Below are 20,335 nucleotides of genomic sequence, written 5' to 3'. Positions count from 1 at the left end.
TAATTTACATTGTCTTCATATTTTTCTATCCCAGAAAAAAGGATTTTTTAAAAAAAAGAAAAAGAAAAATGAGAATAATCAATTTAACGAAAATTGTACATGTTGCTAACATAATTGTTTTCATGTCTATAATTCCAATCCTTCACAAAGTAAGGAGTAACAACTCTGGACCAAGAGTTCTATTGATACTACAACACAAAGTTGGAGTTTGACATAAATTGCGACATCTACAACCTTCATGAAACCTGTTCAATTACTTTGAACTATTGCTGAGAAGAGCAGTTTGTTTAGATCTCCAGAATCAGCATCATGTTTTTCATCCCCTGCATCAACACATACGTGGTTACTGAGACATTTGTTTAATGCACTCATGATTTTGGAAGTAACATGCAAAAAAATATTTAAGATCACATTATGATAAGAAAAGGTGACAACTGTTATAAATATATTAACAAGAAAATAAAACTTGTCACTAATCATCTCTTCTAAAAGCTTAATTAGCTACAGAGGTCAGAGATACAACTAAGTGACATCATATATTAACATGAGAAGAAATGAGTAGGGCAAGCAGGACGAAGTTAATTGTAGGGGTGTGCAAGGCTCGGATATTTCAAAGTCCAAACTGCATCTAAATTGCAACCATCTTTTTGCGGTTTAGAAACCAAATGGCATCCACTTTTTATGAGGCAAACTGGTATGCATGCAACATCGGAAAAGAGAGGCAAAAAAATTCTGAACACATGACTTATGCAGTTCCGCAGTTGATGAGTTAAAAATAATTGCGATAAGAAGAGATAAACATAAGTGCATGAGAACTTGAATGAATGTCTTGACAATTGCTACAGTAGTAGTAGTACGGACTAGGAGAACACCAATTCCTTTGGAGAAAGCTCAAATTGTTCCTTCTTGTGGCTCAGGAACAACTGTCTCGCAAACCTTGAGCCAGAAGTGGTAACACATATTTAGACTTAAGACTCGATCATTTACTCAAACCCAAACTCCATTCTATATTTCTCTCCCTTTTCTGTTCTTGCACACTGGACAATAGTTGCTTTTATAAATTCCATCCCTCCTAACAATTTGGAAAAAATATATATATACATTTTCAATCAAAACTTCTGTTTCGAAAACACTTTCACTGTCATCTAATAAAAATTACACATCAATATTTAAATAGGCAGTCATAAATGTCAGGAAAATTGATAAACCAAAAAGCCCAAGAAATACCTTACCTATTTTGGATCTCACTTGCATTGTCCATTCCTCAATTATCTGCACAATCAGTTAAAACTTTGTAAAATTCATTGCAACTTGAAGCTTTAGGGACTAGAAAATCAATTTGCACTTGATTGGCTCAAGAAAAATATATTAACATGGAAAACAAAATTTACTCATTTCAACTTAAGAACATAACTCTGATCAAAATGATTTTCGTTCCATTCTCTATTTTCCACCTTCCGCTCTCCACCAACTCAATCACACGGAATCTTTGTTATGTTGGAGGCAGCGCAATATGAAAGATACCCAAGAACAACTTTGCTTGGGTAAAATACATGTAAGCAAAGCCTCATATTTCTTAAATATTAGTTGCTTGCTGGCAAATGGTGTAAACACTTGAAACACCACTTGGAAAATAGGCAACCATTGAGAATTGCAGAAGACGCATACAGAAATAACCATCACGCTCCACTTAGTCACCTCCAAAATGAAAAAAACTGCATTGTGAAATGATGCTTTTTCTTCCCTTATGAAATCAAAACTATCAGGGAATGCAATGATGCATGATATTTTGAAGAACTAACAGGCTAAATCCTATTGGGAAGCTACACGAACCATTATGAAATTCTCTGTAATAGATTAATGAGAAAACTACAAGAAATTTCATCACTACATCTGTTTAGAAAAAAAAGGCACAATTCACAAGCAGAATTTCATCACTTCGTCTGTTCATTGCTTTTCTTTTTCCTCTAAAAATCAAAAACACACACAAAAAAGGGCAGAAAAAACAACATACACAGAGACACAATTACCTGTTGGAAGTTAGTAAAAGCCTCATCATCTTCGCCGGTGAGGGGGATGCCCACAGATGCTTGCATGCGCTGCACTAAATTTCTGTTCTCAACCAGAGTTCTCTGAGCCTTATCAATTAAATCCTGCACAAGTGAATAAACACAATCTCACAATCTACTTCAAAAATCAAAATATCAAATATGGAACCCTTTCTATTTCTATTTACTGTCAATATCAGAAATTCACTCAATTCCAATATCTTCTCATCCTTTTAAGATCATTTGCCACAGCATCTTGACGCTGACTAATTTTACAGGCAGGGTCACGATGACAAGCGTCCTCCTATATCATATCATGATTGTCCTACAATACTAATAGCAATTCTATTCAGTAACAAAGAAAAACCAGAATTTAGGTATTTAAACATATACTAATTCAAACATCAATGAAACAAGGCATTCAAAACTCAGCGTTTATCTTAACTTGTGAAGCTTACACGAGTTTAGGTAAACTTCAATCATAAAATTGAAGTAGCAACCTAATCATCTAAACCTGTAGTGTTTACTGTTTACAAATTAAGCCAAGAGTCTGATAAGTTTGCAATCAAGTATGGCAGCATAAAAAATTGAGAAAAATTACATATCATTATAGCATTGAAATTACACAGAATAAGTTATCTATAATACTATAGAGTATAGAGAAACCTGCTTAGCAGCCAAAAGATCTTGACACTGCCCTTTCAATGTTGATATATCTTCCTGTATCTTCTTGATTCTCGAAACAAGCTTCATAGGGTTTGCCTGGAAAAAAAAATAAAATAAAGATTAAAATTAAAATTGAAGCATAAATGTGAAAAGTGCGAAGTGGAAAAGGAGTGAAAAAACGGACGTTGTCAGGGTAAAGGGTTTGGAACTCCTTTTCGAGGGAGTGGTGAACGAAGTTGAGATCGTGATTGGCTTTTCTGAAGAGGTTAAGAACACCATCTGTTGCTTGATGGCGTTGGATTTGTTGATGAAATTGGTGACCCATTATTCTCCTGTGCGGGTAGTGGGATCAAAATGTCGAAAAGTTTCAAACTTCAAATTTCTCACATACACATTCCTTAGGAGCCAACTAAATTCAAATTTTTTTTAGGAGTAATCCGACAAATAAACACGTGAATATTTATACTTCGAATAGTCCTACAAATAAAAAAGTAAGAAGAATTTTAAGTGTATCAGTCAACTAATAATTTTAACATTTGATTTCAATTATTAAGATTATTAAGATATTAATATTTTGAGTACATTTAAAAATCCTTTAAAAAAATATTAATAAAGTCTTTTAACAAAGTAGATATAGTGAAATTCTCTTCTTAGTGATCTTCTAATTGGATTATTATTCATGTTTGAGAATTCTAGGAGTGAACACGGATCGAAAATGACCAAAATTTTAATTCGATTCGCACTAAAATCATCGGATCGGATTCGATTCACACATTTATGGATTGGATATCGGATATATCCGCAAAACACAAAATTATTTTTAAATGCTTATTTTTATTAAAAAAATCAATAAAATTCATTTTTTCTATTCTTTTAAATATGTTTACTCTTAAAATAATATTAAACATATTTTTTTAAATAATAAATTAAAATAATACATCACCAAAAAAAAATAAAATAATACAACATATATGATAATTATTAGTTGAAATAAAATATAAAAAGAATATTTACTTATTTATTTCTTTATTTTTGCTAATATGCGGATATGCGGATACCTACACAAAATCTGCAATTCGATCATATTAATGTGCGGATCCAATCCGATCCGATAACTTTGCGGATCAGAGTTATATCCGCAATTTTTGAATCGGATTCGGATAAACACCACGAATATGCGGATTGAATCCGATTCATGAACACCTCTAGAGAATTCTATGTTTTTGATGTTGTTGGAGATTAAGAGAGGAATTATAATAAACTTGATGATCAAGGAAAATGAGCTAGGTAAGGTGGAGATAAGTGTATGTGCATATCATATGGACACACTATTTTCAAATTATCTCCAATAATTAGTGTAGAATATCTTATTAATTTAAATTAAGTTGTTCACGTTTGTTATTCTAACATATTTTATTGGTATTTTTTTTAAAAATTAATGTCTAAAATATAAAATTTTTAAGAGTTTATTTATCATTTTACTGTTTTTTAAATAAATACCCAATTCAATTCAATACTGGTTTATTTTCTTGAAGGAGAAGGCAATTCCTATTAAAAGAATATATATATTTTGGTTTTTAACAAAATTATTTCGCGACAATACAATCTTTCTATTAAAAAGGTAATAAAAATTAGTATTGTGAGACTTTTATTTATAATTTGTTTGGGTTTTAAATCACCAAAAAAAATTTTATAATAAAATCAATTACTATCACCACTATCACTGTCTTTCTCATTATTATCGTTATAATTTCTATTTCTGCTATTTTAATTATGTAGTCATATCTTGATATGATTATTATCTCCTTTACTATCATGAACACTGAAAGTAACACTTTTAACCTCATCATTCTCTTCTCTTATTTTTTGTACGATGTTAATTTTTTTTAAAGATTTTCGTATTATAATTACTTTTTCTTTTTGTCACATCACTTCTGATAATTATTATTTTTCACTTAAGTACTTTATTACTACTAGTGAAAGAATTTTACAAAATTAGTTCCTGTTACTATTTAATATTTTTTAACAGAAGGCTTGTGTTATTCTAAAATAAATTTGTTATGAGCCAAAATGTCTCTTTTATTTTACGGAGATCACATTATTTTTTGAAAAAAATAGACAAAAAGCAGTTTGGGATGTTTACTTTATTTTAGGTATAATACGAGCCAAAGGCCAAAATAGTCATTCGTCTTCGTATTCACCTCTATAGTTTTTTGGCGAGATCTAGTCGCATGGGAAGAACAAAATCTGGTGACATAAGAGTTTTGCTCCTTTGAATTATTGGGCGAATTCCTTGGCATATATATGACAGCTATGCATGTCAACCTATATAAAAGAAGAAAAATACTATTTGTACGTTAAAATCAGCCATTAAAATTAATCACCAATATATTTATATATAAATATATGTATAATTTAATTTATTTTTAATATATATTTATATTCTAATATATATTTTATACTAATGGCTGATTTTGATATAGACGGAACATAACCTACCTCCTCAAGATAAGGTACTAATGTTCAAGTAAATTCTTATTCCTCTTGAAACAAAGACATGTTAAAGATTATGTTTAAGAAAATAAACAATAATAGGAGTATAATTCAAATAAATTTTTTAATTACAATAATCAACTCTACCCACATAGGCATAAACTTTTTACCACTCTAGCATATTTTTTACTAGGAATATAATAACTCTTTAACACTAAAAATAAACTAAACATGCGTGCATATAATTTTCACATAAAAAAAGTGTAAATTTCTAAATAAATTCTAGGGCAATTTTCCAAAATAAAATGATTGGATGAAAGCTTTACCAAATTACAACATTTGGAATTTGGTTACCATTTTGCGTTGAATCAATTTATATAGAAACCGTGGGAGCCAACCACGGATTCCAGATGCACATAAACCGTGGGAGGCAGCAGGGTTTTATGAGTTGGAAATGCACAATGTAAACCGTGGTAGGCAGCCACGGTTTACACTTTATTAATGAAAAGCAGAAACCGCTGGTGGTAGCCACGGTTTATGAAGAAGAAAAAGCATAAACCGTGGCTGGCAACCACGGTTTATGAAGGGCATTCAATGATCATAAAACCTTGTAACCTAGCACGGTTTATGTATAATGAAAATCTATATATATTCGAGTGAGAATGTAGTTGCTGAGGAGATCATTATCACAATGTCAAGTGAGGGAGAGAGTGTTCTTGTCTTAGTGCATTGCTCTGGAAAAATTAAAAAAAGCAAAAAATATGGTGTGAAGTTCACTGATAGAGAACCGTTGAGTGTATTTGTTAGTTCGTCAAACAGTTTGTCAGATTTGAAGAGCACCATCTTGCAGAAGCTTGGAGTTTTTGGGAGCAAGGTTGTGAAGAAGATCTTCTACAAGATTCCCATCGCTGTAGTTTCCAGCGGTGTGATGTATGATACATTCGTGTTAGGGGCTGACGAAGATATTAGGGTTCTATTTCATTGCGTGAGGAGTTTTCCTGAGCTCAGAATACACGAGTTGTATGCGAAGTTGGAGGTAACTCTGGATAGTTCTGGGGCATCGAATCCTGTTCATAGCTCGACTGCCGCTGGCGGTGCGTCTTGCTCGGCGCCAGCAAACCGGTTTTCTGTTCCGCAGGTTGCCTCTCCTTCTTTTGCGGCTGATCTGGTACCAGCGGTTGCAGTTCCAACTGCACGTTCCCCTAATGAAGGGGTCCTGCAACAGGCATTTCTGGGGGAATCAGGTCGTGCCACAGATGATGAACATCAAGAAATCGGGGTACCTGATCGAGTAGAGAATGCAATGCGGGACGATGACTCTGGCGAGGAGCCTGTAAATATATTTGGGGACAGCGACGATGACACCGGTGCCAATCCACAAGCACAAGAAGGTCCTTCAAGTTCCGGCACACAGCATTACCCTCCACACTTCTCGACGTTAAACTTGGAGGCTCTGGGTGAACATACGGCCGGAGTTGCTACAGTAGGTGGTTCGTCAACCGAATTTCAGATTGGGCAATCCTTCCAGAGTAAAGAAGAAGCTGTTCTTAGTGTGAAGGACTACAGCATCCGTCGAGGTGTTGAGTACCGAGTGATGGAATCGGACCATTTGAAGTATCATGGAAGGTGCAAGGATTTCGGCAAAAGTTGTAGTTGGCTGATTCGGATTTCGCTCCGTGCACGGAAGGGAACTTGGGAGGTTAGGAGGTACAACGGTCCGCACACTTGCTTAGCAACATCTGTTTCCAGTGATCACCGTCAGCTTGATTACCACGTTATATGTGCGAGGATTTTTCCGTTGGTTAGTGCGGATGCTGCAGTACCGATCAAGGTCTTGCAACAAGCGACTGAAGCTGATTACGGCTTCAAACCCAGTTACCGGAAGGTTTGGAAAGCAAAACCCGAAACCGCTCATGGAACCATGTGTAGCACACTGTCATCTGCTTCACTTTATTCTGCGGAGGTAACTCCCCAAACAGCTCACGGAACCACACCCATGCCGGTCTTCCATTTTCCATGAAATTCTCAAACTCACTAAGGCACCCACTCACAGGCTCACCATCAATCGGTAAACCCAGCTGATAGGCCACGTCCTCCAAGGTGACCGTACACTCCCCAAAGGGCATGTGAAATGTGTGGGTCTCAGGACGCCACCTCTCAATGAATGCGCTAAGTAGAGGCTCATCAACCCAGAACCACTGACTGTTCAGCCTAGCCAAGTGATATAAGCCCGCCGTCTCTAGATACGGTATGATACGCTCGTGTAAAGGCATATTCTATTGTCTTCTCACACCACTAATAACCCTAGCAGGCTGTAAAAAGAAAGATAGCGAACTCTCAACAGACAACAATAGCAACAATTTACAGTAATATCAATAAAAAACCCTAAGCATAACAACAATAGAGAAAATAACACTAACAATACTACTAACACGTAAACCTAAAAAATTATTTCTGCCAACAATATAAATTACAAATTCAATAAATATAAAATACTCACTATCATGATAACAGCAAAAAATTCTATTATAACTGTTAAAATATTAATTTAACATTTACCATTAATGATAAGAACATTAAACAAAAAATAATAATAAAAAGCCGGTTTAACCAACCTCTTGGTCGATAAATCCAGCCACATGCGCAACGCGGTTTAACCGGTACATCCGGTCTTCTTCTTCCATCGGTTCTCCACTAAACCGGTTCAACTTCTCAAACCAGCAACTTAACAAAAAAAAATTTTTTTTCCTCTCTCACCCACCAACCTTCCCCTCACTCACAAAACTCACAAATGATCCGCCCTCACCAGCCACGGCTTTGCTATTTATACTACTCACTCATAAACCGTGGCTGCCTCTAGTGGTTTATGTTCGAAAGCATTTACTCATAAACCGTGGCTGCCTACCACGGTTTATGCTTCACATTCTCTTCACGTAAACCGTGGCTGCCTACCACGGTTTACATACAAAATGGTTTGATCATAAAACCTCCCTACCTCCCACGGTTTATGTGCATTTGGAATCCGTGGTTGGCTCCCACGGTTTCTATATAAATTGATTCAACGCAAAATGGTAACCAAATTCCAATTGTTGTAATTTGGTAAAGCTTACATCCAATCATTTTAATTTGGTAAATTGCCCTAAATTCTAACCACACTAAAAAAAACTTCTTTTACTAACAATAATCTCAACCTAAACTAACATAACTGAACTAAACATGCATATAAATTGTATAAATTATAACTCATATTGCTTGCTTTTAATCTATCTATACACTACCAAAAAGAAGAAGTTTAGCCATGAAAAAATTTGTGGCTAAATTCCAAAAAAACTATGGCAATTATGCTTTTGCAACAAATGAACATCTGTGGCTAAAGAGGGCAACGCGTTTTTAGTTAGCCACGCCTTTTACTCCAATAGCCACGGTTTTAACATCCGTGGAGACATTTTGTTAACCACAATTTTAACACGTTTAGATACACTCTTTTCCGTGACAAAATAAAACATACTTTACCTGTGACAAAATTGACCAAGCCAGACTTTTTTGCCACACTTTTTTTCGTGGCTAACGATAGAAGTTAAATTAAAAAAAAATATCATAATAAAAATGCTCTTTAATATAAAATTACATTATATAATATTAAAAAAATTAATCACATTCCTATATGTATTATCTATAGTATAAAAATATAAAATTAACAAATACTTAGTATTAAAAAGCAAATATCCTAGATTAATGGATTTAATGTTAAAAAAATATTCAAATAAAACTATTACAAAATAAATATCAAACTTTGCTAAAATGATACAAATCTTGAAAGTACCAAAATAATGAATTTATCAAGCTCTCCATTTCTTGTTACACAGATAATCCACATGCAAAAATATTTCTAGGTAAATAGTAAAAAATACACATAACTTCGGCCACTAAATTATACACCACTGAATTATACACCCTGTCGATACTCCAGTTGCTTTGTGTACTCCAATCAAATCTGTTAAGCAACATAGAGATCAAGAATTAAACTAAAAAATTAATAGGCCATGATTTGACTCCTTCAAAGATGATAAAAAAATTAAGGTACAATACTTACTTCTCGGATGTAATTTGCAACTGCTTTGCGGCCTTCAATTGTCAGTTGCATCTATCTACAACCAGAAACAAAAGAAAGAATGCACGTTGGAATAAAAAAAAAAAAGTCTAAAACTAACTTTCATTGTTGACTAAAAGAAATATAAAAAACAAAATGATATCATGAAAATCTTCTTCGCGATTCGGGTTTACAGATAGAATTCTGATTCCACCGATTTTGCTTGCTTCTTCGGCGACTCAAACTGACGGTACTCGAACCGCAAATCATGGACCCTGCTCTTTCACAAAACCTAAACAGGAACGTCTTAAGCGAATTGCTCTGAAAGTTAGCTGAATTGATCTGAGTGCAGGAGTTAAAAAATTACGATCTGTAGAAACGGAAGAAAATGTTATTAGTAAAAGGGGTTAGCTGCATGTTATCAAACTTAATCAATTGCAGAAGCTAACAAATAGGAATTTTGGGAACAGTGGGAAGGAGTTATTGTTAAGACTGGGTGAGTGGGCTACTTAATAAAAGTTGCGCTTAACATTGCTGCTCAAAATTTCATTCATCTTATTAGACATGTTAATTTGAATTTTGTTTAGTGAAGTAACTGTAACTTTTTAATTTAGAGTAAAATTTAATTTTAATAAAAAAATATCAAATTGTAAAATTTATAACTTTAAACTATATTTCAAAAATTTCACATACTAATTAGAATTTAGAATTTTTACTCGTTGAATTTAAAAAAAAAATGGCATCAGTAAAAATTAAAATAAATAAACTTAAAACTTAAGAATTTGATACCTTTAAATTGAAAAAAAAAAAAGTGTACATAATTAAAAAATGAACTCCCATAAAAATAATTTTAATTTATTTTTTAAATTAAATTAATAAAATTTAGGTATAAAACTAATATTCTAAATTTTAAAAGTTAAAATTCTGTTTATTAATATTGCCATAAATTAATAGTGAGTAATTAAATAATGAATAATTAAATTAGTTATTATTTCAATCAATCATAGTTAGTATCTTTTACTTTCCAAAATTAGTTAGAACTATTTTATCAAAGATAAATATGTACTCTTTTTATAAGTACTCTTTTTATAATTTTAACATTTATTTTCAATTGAATCATTTTATTCTATCACCAAAGTCTCTAAATAATACATACGATAAAATTGGACACTGAAACTGACCAAAAAAAACACGCACAAAAAAATATAACAACTAAAAAATATAAATATTGAAATTGTATGTATATAATTTAGTTTTTTTGGTTACATTACAATCTGATTTAGTAATAATTAATGAATAATACAACCACGTTAAAAAACTACTATTAAATCAAAAAGGAAAAATTAATCAAATCAGCGCATAGCTAATACTAAATAAAAAAAAACACATAACCAAATTTAAGGATCATACGAAATGAGAAAATTGCATATCATCAACAACATCTAAAATTAAACCATTAACATACTTTATTAATTTTTCATGGCAGCACTCAAAAGGAGGGAGAAGAATTCAACAATTGAAGAATTGGAAAAGCCTGCACCTGATAAATTGAATTTACCTTAAGTTACAGTTTAAATTTTGAAAAAGTATAAACTGCATAAAAATATTTTGAGAGGGATGGAGGACAAAACCAAATTAAACGTAGAATTTGAAAGTGAAAATGGTTCGATTTTGCCACGGTAATCATTGAATCTGTGGTCATTGTAGAACTCATCTCAAGTTAGCCACGAATAAACAAAATTGTTAAAAATTTTCACAACATTTGACAACGGAAATACAAGACGTTGCAAGTGATTACCATGATCATATAAATTTGCCACTCTTTTTAGTTCGTGGGTATCTTTTTTTTGGTAACGTTCGTGTTTCTGGTAGTGTATGTCAATTAACTTAGAACAAGGATGAAAGCTAAGCAATGATACCTTACAATTTTGCCTAACTCTGCTTGGAGTTGTGCCAATGCCTCCTCTTCAACCAATAGCTCACGCAACTTAACTTTAAATTTGTAAAAACAATTATTTAAATTTTTAGGATAAATAACATAAATACATTAATAAATAAAGAGGTCACTTCGATAAAGACATTAAAAATGTCTTTTTTTTTTTTAAAGACGTTTATATGTGTCATGATATTATTGGACATCTTTATTAAATCAGTTAATAATTTATTTTTTAATAAACCAGAACAAAATCGGTTTATTATAGTAACAATAATAAACCCAATTATCTATATTATCATTATTAGATCCGATTTGATCCGATCGATTTACACAATCTAATTAAACAGACAAGTTAACTGCCACTTGAAAAATCCAAGTTGGTTAAATAATGGTAAAGCTGAAAATGCATTAGTGCATGACCAAATGGGAACTGTATGTCACAAAGTTGATCCAAACCACAATAAATGTAGCCTTAAATAGAATCATCAACCTCCTTGACAGATTCTGTTGTATGATTGCATCTCTTTATCAAGTGAGACACTCTATTCTGTGCACAAGTTGTACCACAAATAAAATAAGTCTATGGAGACAACAAGAGCAGTGGTGTTAACCAATGTTATTATTGCCGTGTCTTCACTTTTTATAGTGGTGTTGTTTTTAGTTGGATCTGTTTCAGGAGGTGGTAGCCTCTTCTTCAATTTCTATGGAAATTCATGTCCAGGTGTAGAGTTTGTTGTGAGAAATGCAGTCACCTCTTCCTCTTCTTCTGATGCTTCAATTCCTGGAAAGCTTCTTCGCTTGCTTTTCCATGATTGTTTTGTAGAGGTTAGTGAATTAGTAAGTAAAATAGACTTGATTTTACTCTTTTAATTTAGAGGAAAGTGACAAATAAATATATATCAATTTATATTTTGGACAGATTAATCTCTAAAAAAAAGTATTAATAAATTTTTTTAGAATACCATAATATACTATATTTAAATTAGTCTCTATGATTAAAATAAAATGTCTTAATTTAAATCAATTTGTCCATGTTTATTATCCTAAAACACTTTATTAGTATTTTTTTTAGAGACTAATCTAATCCGAAACAATCTCAAGGATTTATTTGTCACTTTACTCTTTAATTTAATTTAAATCACTCCAAAATTTAAACTTAATTACAAAAAGAATCACTGAGTCTAACTAATTCATTTATTTGGTTAGAGTTTAGGTCAAAGATATATACTATATATACTTATATAGCTAGCTCTCCTATATACTTTAATTTATTTTTTCTTTTTAATTAATTAAGAGGAATAAGTGATGAACTACTTAAAAGTTAAAATAACTATGCCTTGTGGCAATCATATTTTAGTACCCCTATTTGGAAGAGAAGCTTCCTAGCAATCCGTTCCTTTTATTTTCTTCATTATTATTTAATGCAATGATGGAATTCCAAGTAATTTTGCAGCTAATGAGGTTCTATTTATGTTATTATGAGTTGAAGTGGTCACATCGACATGTTTTTTAATTTATTTAATTAATTTATTTGACCTAATTTTCAATAACATCCTTGTAATTTCAAACATTTTATTTATTTATTTATTTTTACTAAAGATAGGAGACTCGAACCCGTGACCTCTTAGATGAGTATGAAGAGATTATGTCATTTGAGTTATAACTCATTGGTTTCAAACATTTTAATTAATTAGCTATATTTTTATAAAAAAATGTAATTAAGTCTCCAAAGCGATATTTCAACTTTACAAATTTATTTAACGTAAAAAACTTACCAACCATCTTTACTATGACATAGAAGTAGAAGAATTATTTATGGTATATATAATTGCAGGGATGTGATGCATCTTTGATGCTAAGAGGGAATAATACAGAGCTTAGTGATCCTGCAAATAGATCCATTGGAGGACTTTCAGTTATAGATTTGGCAAAAAGGGACCTTGAGATGTTGTGTCCTCAAACAGTTTCTTGTGCTGACATAATTGCTCTGGCTGCTAGAGATGCTGTTGCAATTGTAAGTGCTTATTATATCTTCATTACAATATTATTATTATTGCTAATTAATGATTCATTATTTTGAGAACACAGACAGGTGGACCTATGATTCCAATTCCCACAGGTAGAAGAGATGGAGTGGTCTCAGTTGTTTCCAATGTCAGACCCAATATTGTGGACACAAGTTTCACTATGGATCAGATGATTAATCTCTTCTCCACTAAAGGATTGTCCTTAATTGATCTACTTGTTCTTTCAGGTGCATTTTCAATTTCTATTTTCTCTGCTACTTCTCTTTCATATATAATTTACAACTATAGTTACTTTGGTTAGGTAGAAAGAATTGAAATATTAATGCCTTGTAGAGTTGCAGATGAGAAACAACACACCACATTTATTAGAATCACTCCTTTCCAGTTGGTACCATGCATGTTTTCCATTATATATAGTAGCTTTGAATTTTCAAACCCAACTTATTTTAACTATAAAGTATAAAGTATAAACCATTGCATTATAATGAATCATCTTAGAATTTTGTCTGCTCAGTACCATTTATCCCTCAATGCATTAACTATTTTGGCCCACTATTGTTTATCAAGTTCTCTACATTTTTTAATGCAATAACTGAAGTTTCTAGTGACAAATAATAGCCATGCTCGATGTATACAAAAAAAAAATCACTAAATCAGTTATCTGTATAAAATACATGTTAAAAACGCTTTCGCTTTGCGCTTGCAGGAGCTCACACCATTGGAGCAGCTCATTGCAGCTCCATTCGAAGTCGGTTCCAAGAAACCTCCAATGGAAAATTTACCCTGATTGACAAAACCCTTGACAGTAACTATGCCAATGATCTTATTCAACAGTGTCCAACAGGTGTAAGCCCTTCAGTGACAGTGAACAATGATCCTGAAACATCATTGGTGTTTGACAACCAATACTACAGGAACCTTATGAACAACAAAGGGTTGTTCCCATCTGATTCTGCATTGTTGATTGATGGCAGAACAAGGAAGCTAGTTGAGGATTTGGCAAATGATCAACAACTTTTCTTTGAGAGTTGGGGCCAGTCATTTTTGAAGCTCACAAGTATTGGAGTTAAAACTGGTGATGAGGGTCAGATTAGAAGATTTTGCGGAGCAACTAATTAATTAATGTATTGCATAATATGCAACTATGGCACAACTGAAGAATTTTCTTCATGTAGAGGTTTTATTGCTTTCTTAATTATTTATTCTAGTTTGATGTATTTGTTTTGAATCTGTGCATAAGGAATATTTTAAATAATTCTTATCAAATAATGGCAAATAGGATTGGGTTGTCTTCCTTATTTTTACTGCAAAAATATTATATACATACTAAAAATCCAATAACAAATTCAGTGGTCTTCTCTTCTTTATTGACATCATTACTCATTAGTCATTACACAACATAACAGAGTTGAAACCCATATTGCCCCTGAAATTTTCGACTAGCCTCAATTTCGACCCCCAAATTTATAGTTACCCAATTAACACCTCCAAATATTGGATTGTGCCCCACGCTTGCCTCTGTAGCTATCTCCGTTAACAGAGATTTGATGTGGCAAGTTAAGTTGACAGAGTGTGTATCCACGTGGCACTCAACTTGCTAGAAGGATGTGTGCTGAGTGAATGACGTGGCAAAAGTTGAATGAACTCAATTTGCAGCCCTCTTTTTCCAATATGTTTAAGACTTTGCTTGAGAAATTGAGTTCATTCAACTTTTGCCACGTCATTTACTCATCACACATCCATTCTAGCAAGTTGGGTGCCACGTAAATACACATTCTGTCAACTTAACGTGCCATATCAGATCTCCATTAATGGAGATAGCTACATGGGCAAACGTGGGTCACAATCTAATATTTGAGAGTGTTAATAGGGTAACTATAAATTTGGGGGTCGAAATTGAAGCCCGGTCGAAAATTTTCAGGGCCAAAATGAGTTTCAACTCCAACATAACATAAACTTCTCTCTGACTTGAGAAAGAGGTGCATCTATAGAAACAGCCTGTGAAAAATATAAAAAATCTTGTTTTTTTTTTTTTCGAAATTTAACTAATTTGTCAATTTATTCGAAAATAATTAAATCCGACGATAATAAGCGAATTTCTAGCTATACATTCTACTGAAGAAATGGATAGTCAGTATAACCAACAACAGGATCAGGAGTGTAGAATGTCTCTCTATTATACTTGTTGAGAGGAGCATCATTAATTGCAAACCTCTCTGGCAAATCTGGATTAGCCAAGAACAGACGGCCATAAGCAACAAGATCTGCTCTATTTTGAGCAATTGCATCAATCCCACCTTGTTGATCATAGCCTCCAGCAGCAATGAAAGTGCCATTGAAGGCCTTTCTCATTGGCACCAAGCTGTGTGGACATTGAGTACTTATTTCAAGCACATTCTTCATTCTTGGTTCTACCATGTGACAATATAGAATGTTGTATTTGTTTAATTCATTAACAATGTAGAGTCCAAGTTTCTTTGGGTTGGAATCTTCACTATCTGCAAAGTCTGCAAAAGGTGAGAGCCTAATTCCAACTCTGTCTGCACCTATCTCGTTTACAATGGCCTCGAGAACTTCCAACGTGAATCGACAACGGTTCTCCAGAGATCCGCCATATTCGTCTGTACGGTCATTCACTTGGTCTTTCATGAATTGCTCTAGCAAATACCCATGTGCTCCATGGATTTCAACCCCATCAAACCCTACAATTTACATCAGCATGAAAACATTGCACTTATTATTGGACTAATTTATAAGGTGAACCTTCACGTCCATTTGTCTTCATGTTAAGTTCATAATTGAGAACTTAGACGATAATCTAATTAGACTTATCAAATCATCTAACTATGTGAGTTTCCATTGCATAGCATGTTCATGTTTGTCTTGAAAAATATGATATCAATTATTAAATTAATTGTAGGGGTGCTCATGGATTCGATCTGATCCGCATATCAGCGGTATTTATCCGAATCCGATTCAAAAATTGCGGATATAGATCCGATTCGCAAGGCTTTCGAATCGGATTGGATTGCGAATTTTGTGTTGGTATCTGCATATTCGCGTCTCCGCAAAAATAAAGAAATAAATAAGTAAATTTTTTTTTATGTTTTATTTCAACTAATAATTATCATATATGTTGTATTATTTTAATTTATTATTTAAGAAAAGTATTTTAATATTATTTTAAGAGTAAATATATTTAAAAGAATAGAAAAAATAAATTTTATTGATATTTTTTAATAAAAATAAAATATATCCGATATCCGATCTTATCCAACCTTAAAAATTGCGGATATTGGATCCGATCCGATGATTTTAGTGTGGATCGGATCGAAATTTTGACCATATCCGATCCGCATTCACCCCTAATTAATTGACGACTTTTAACTATTATTTTTACATAAAAATATTTTCACATGAATAATCGCTTTAAACTAAATTACCTGCTTCTATAGCATTCCTTGCAGCAAGTCTGAAGTCATTAACAATATGAGGGATTTCATCGGTCCTAAGACGCCTTGGTGGTGTGTACTGAGCTTCATTACCATCATTACGAAATTGTGGTTTGAGGGGCTTGTCTGTTGAAGAAATTGGAGCCTCTCCATTTGGTTGATAAGCTGTAATTGCCAAAATTACACAACAAAATGACGGATTGTTATGTTTATTTGTTTATTTTGTGAGCAGAGAATGATATACATTGAGAAAAACAGAGACATTATAGTTAAAAATATTAAGCGTACATCAAAATTAACTTTCAGTTTATTTGTGTATAAATATATATTTGTAGTTTAATTTATTTTAACGTATATTTTATATTTTAATATATATTTTACATTGATAACTAATTTTGCACATTTAACATTTTTGTTAAAAATATATGAGAAGAAAAACTTGGTGAATAAATTATTTTTGTAACAATAATATTAAAAAAATAATATCTAAAATTACCGCATATAAGATAATATTTATAATTTTATACATATAGCATGTGTAATTACATAATATCACCATATCTTTTATACAAAAATGAAACCTTTAATAAAAGACACAGTTCTCACATCTCCTTAGGCATTTCAAACTTAATAAGTTCAGCTATCTCTAGAAGGTTAGGGGTGTGTTTGGGAAATCCGTTGGAATGGCAGAAGCACGTTTAAATTTCTTGAAAGTTTCAATTTTTGGTTTGGCAAATTTTTTTCTCTTGAACGCATAAGTGATTTTGCTGCCAAAACTACGTTTACAAGAAGCAACTATTTTAGCTTCTGCATTTTCTTAACGGGCTTTTGGCCATAGATATTAACCATTTATTTACCTTTTACCAACTTTATCCTTTATATATGTTATTGTTTGACATTATACACTTTTATAATTGTAATTTTTGTGTATTATGTTTGTTATTATCTTTTTATAATATGATTTATTGATTCTATTAGATAAAGTAAATTAAATAAAAAATTAACTGTAAATAATAATAATAGTAAAAAATTATAACATACTAAAAAAGAGTATTAAAAATACTAAAAATATATTATATAAAAAGATTATCAATAACTTTTAAATTTGTTTCAATCACTATAAAGTAAATATTTAATTTTTTTTATTATTTTCAGTACTCTCTTTTATAATTGTAATTCTCGTATACTATATTTTAAGTTGATGTCCATTTTAGTAATTTTTTATCTAAAAGTGATTTTAAATGGTACAAGCCAAACAACATTTATTTTACTATAATTTATTTTGATACAAAAATTAACAAACATAAATCACTTTTAACACAAACTTACTTTTGATCAAAATCAAGTTTGCAAAATAAATTTTATGCAAACTCCCGTCTACAAACTGTAATCAAAACACACACTAGAAAGTAGATACATCATACATACATGCCCAAGTTAATTAATGTTAGTCTAAGAAGGTGGGTAAGAAAATTTTTAGACAGAAAGTTAAAATGAGGAAAGTACCTGAACTTGATACCCTTCCAACATGCCAAAGCTGACAAAAGAATGTTGCACCTTTGGCATGAACAGCATCCACAATGGGTTTCCATGCTTCTACTTGCTCTTTCGTCCATATGCCCGGTGTGTGCAACGCCCTTCATTTCACCATTATTATTCATTATTCATATATTTAAATATACAAATATATTTAAGTTTTTGATTAACTAAAAAAACAAAAGCCTTTTTTTCTTTCTAAAACGCGAGATATCTAAGTTTTTTCGAAAGACCAATTTGTTCTTGTATATTTTGAACAGAAAGACTTAAATATCTCATATTTTAAAAAATTAAGAACGTTTTTATATTTTTAATTAGTCAAAAATAAAGTTAGAAAAGAAATACCCTTGAGCGGTGTTAGAGACTCCAGTAGCTTCAGTTATCAAAAAGCCTCCCTTAGAAGCTCTCTGGGAGTAATACAATACAGCATGGGATTGTGGAACATTGTCATAAGATCTCTGTCTTGTCAACGGTGCCAAAACAACTCTGAAATTACAAAATATTATTTTAATGTTAAACCTTAACTTGCTAAGTAAAAAGAAAACACATTATTAATAAGAGAAGAAGATTCTTATTATGACATACCTATGGGAAAGATTGAATTTGCCCATTTTGTAAGGAGTAAGAAGAGGAATCACTGGAGCTTCACCCATTCTAATAATAATTAATTAGTTTCTGTGATATAATAATGTTGTTTATATGTTGGGAATAAAGCAAGATATCTGAACTCCAACATTAATAAGCCATTTATTTATAGAGAGTAAAGTGAAGGGAGTGGACCAGTTCTAAAAGGATCCATACAATGTATGTAAGTTTTTTTTTTTTTTTTTTTTTATGAGTACAGTGTATGTAAGTTATTGCTTTCAGAACTTGGTGTATAATCTTTTCTCATTAAAATATATCTTTTGTTTACGCTTTTTTTAAATTATATTTATAATCAAATATTTATAATAATTAATAATGACTAAAAATAATAATATTTATACAACATTATGATTCAAAATTAGAGTTAAACCCTATTTTGGTTCTGAGATTGGCAGGTTGTACTAATTTGGTCCCTGACTTTTCAATTGTTATAATTTGATCCTCGAGATTCAAAAAAGTGCACCAATATAGTTCCTCGTATATCTTTCGTCGCTGGAATTCAACACTATTAATAGTGTAGCTCAAGTCTTGTCACGTTAGACATATTAAAACGACGTCGTATGCGTTTTGGCGTTAAAGAATGCACCAAATGACGTCGTTTGAGGGTTTGAATAATACTAAAACATTATATCCCTCCCTTTTGATATTGTTCAAACCCTAAAATGACATTATTTAGTGCTTTACTCTTTTAGCATCAAAACGTGTACAGCATCGTTTTAATATGTCTAACATGGTAAGACTTGAGCTATCTCACTAACGACGTTAAAGAGGGACTACATTGGTGCACTTTTATCTGGAGGGCCAAAGTGTAGCAATTGAGAAGTCAGGACCAAATCAGTGCAACTCGCTAATTTTAGGGACTAAAATAGGGCTTAACCCTCAAAATTAATCATAATTATTTATTTTTATCTATATTTTATTTTTTTTTTTTTTTGTTTCCCACGGTATCCCCCAACCCGGCAGGTCAAGGACTAATCCGTCGCGGTACTGAGCTCCATTTAAGGGTTTGCCGCTGGCCAATGGATTGCTGCATGCACAAGGCGGAATTCGAACCCCCAACACTTGCTTAAGCGGACTAATTAGCTAATCACTAGACCAACCCAACTTGGTTATTTTTATCTATATTAATTTGAGATTATGTGGATAAAATATAATTATATTATATTTAAAAAACGTAAAAGATATTCCGAAACAATTATTATGATGGCTTTGTTGCTAGTTGCTAATAATAGAATAGGATGATGTCGGCCATTACGCACAATCACAACCACCAGGTTTGACACTTAGTTTAGCAGCCATTCGAAAGGCAACGACTTTAGTGAATTAGTGGGGCAATTTCAAACTGGATGGCTTTTTGCCTTTTTTGGACTGAAAAAAAGTCAAAACATCTTGACGAGCAGAACATATTATTTTTAATTAGTACTTTTTTATATCAATACTTT

General features: G+C 32.1%; 3 protein-coding genes across 7 annotated transcripts; 1 reads left to right on the top strand and 2 right to left on the bottom strand.

Annotated features, from left to right (window-relative positions):
• Positions 1–82: 82 nt before the first annotated feature.
• LOC112755837 (uncharacterized) lies at positions 83–3,213 on the bottom strand. 5 transcript variants are annotated; one of them, XR_011862695.1, is made up of 5 exons: positions 2,899–3,187; positions 2,715–2,810; positions 2,031–2,153; positions 1,233–1,698; positions 83–1,072 (listed from the first exon to the last, which is right to left on the bottom strand). XR_011862695.1 is itself a non-coding variant. In XM_025804139.3 (5 exons), the coding sequence occupies exons 1-5, from the start codon at positions 3,037–3,039 to the stop codon at positions 250–252; spliced, it is 474 nt and encodes a 157-aa protein (XP_025659924.1). In that variant the 5' UTR covers positions 3,040–3,213; the 3' UTR covers positions 83–249. The 5 variants fall into 5 exon arrangements, 3 of the variants coding, with proteins under 3 accessions (XP_025659924.1, XP_072053829.1, XP_025659922.1); XR_011862694.1 differs by having other exon boundaries at positions 83–323; XM_025804139.3 differs by having other exon boundaries at positions 83–323; positions 1,233–1,272; positions 2,899–3,213.
• An 8,439-nt stretch (positions 3,214–11,652) lies between these two features.
• LOC112755831 (peroxidase 46) lies at positions 11,653–14,558 on the top strand. Its single transcript, XM_025804127.3, has 4 exons — positions 11,653–12,058; positions 13,068–13,247; positions 13,322–13,487; positions 13,967–14,558. Exons 1-4 carry the CDS (start codon positions 11,816–11,818, stop codon positions 14,377–14,379), a joined length of 1,002 nt encoding a protein of 333 aa, XP_025659912.1. The 5' UTR covers positions 11,653–11,815; the 3' UTR covers positions 14,380–14,558.
• A 40-nt stretch (positions 14,559–14,598) lies between these two features.
• Positions 14,599–19,115, bottom strand: LOC112755830 (12-oxophytodienoate reductase 1). Its single transcript, XM_025804126.3, has 5 exons — positions 18,834–19,115; positions 18,594–18,734; positions 18,219–18,349; positions 16,704–16,877; positions 14,599–15,962 (listed from the first exon to the last, which is right to left on the bottom strand). The coding sequence occupies exons 1-5, from the start codon at positions 18,899–18,901 to the stop codon at positions 15,373–15,375; spliced, it is 1,104 nt and encodes a 367-aa protein (XP_025659911.1). The 5' UTR covers positions 18,902–19,115; the 3' UTR covers positions 14,599–15,372.
• Positions 19,116–20,335: the final 1,220 nt, after the last annotated feature.

The sequence above is a fragment of the Arachis hypogaea genome, chromosome 6 (assembly GCF_003086295.3).
Source record: "Arachis hypogaea cultivar Tifrunner chromosome 6, arahy.Tifrunner.gnm2.J5K5, whole genome shotgun sequence".
Lineage (NCBI taxonomy): Eukaryota > Viridiplantae > Streptophyta > Magnoliopsida > Fabales > Fabaceae > Arachis > Arachis hypogaea.
This window is presented reverse-complemented; position numbering and strand designations above follow the sequence as displayed.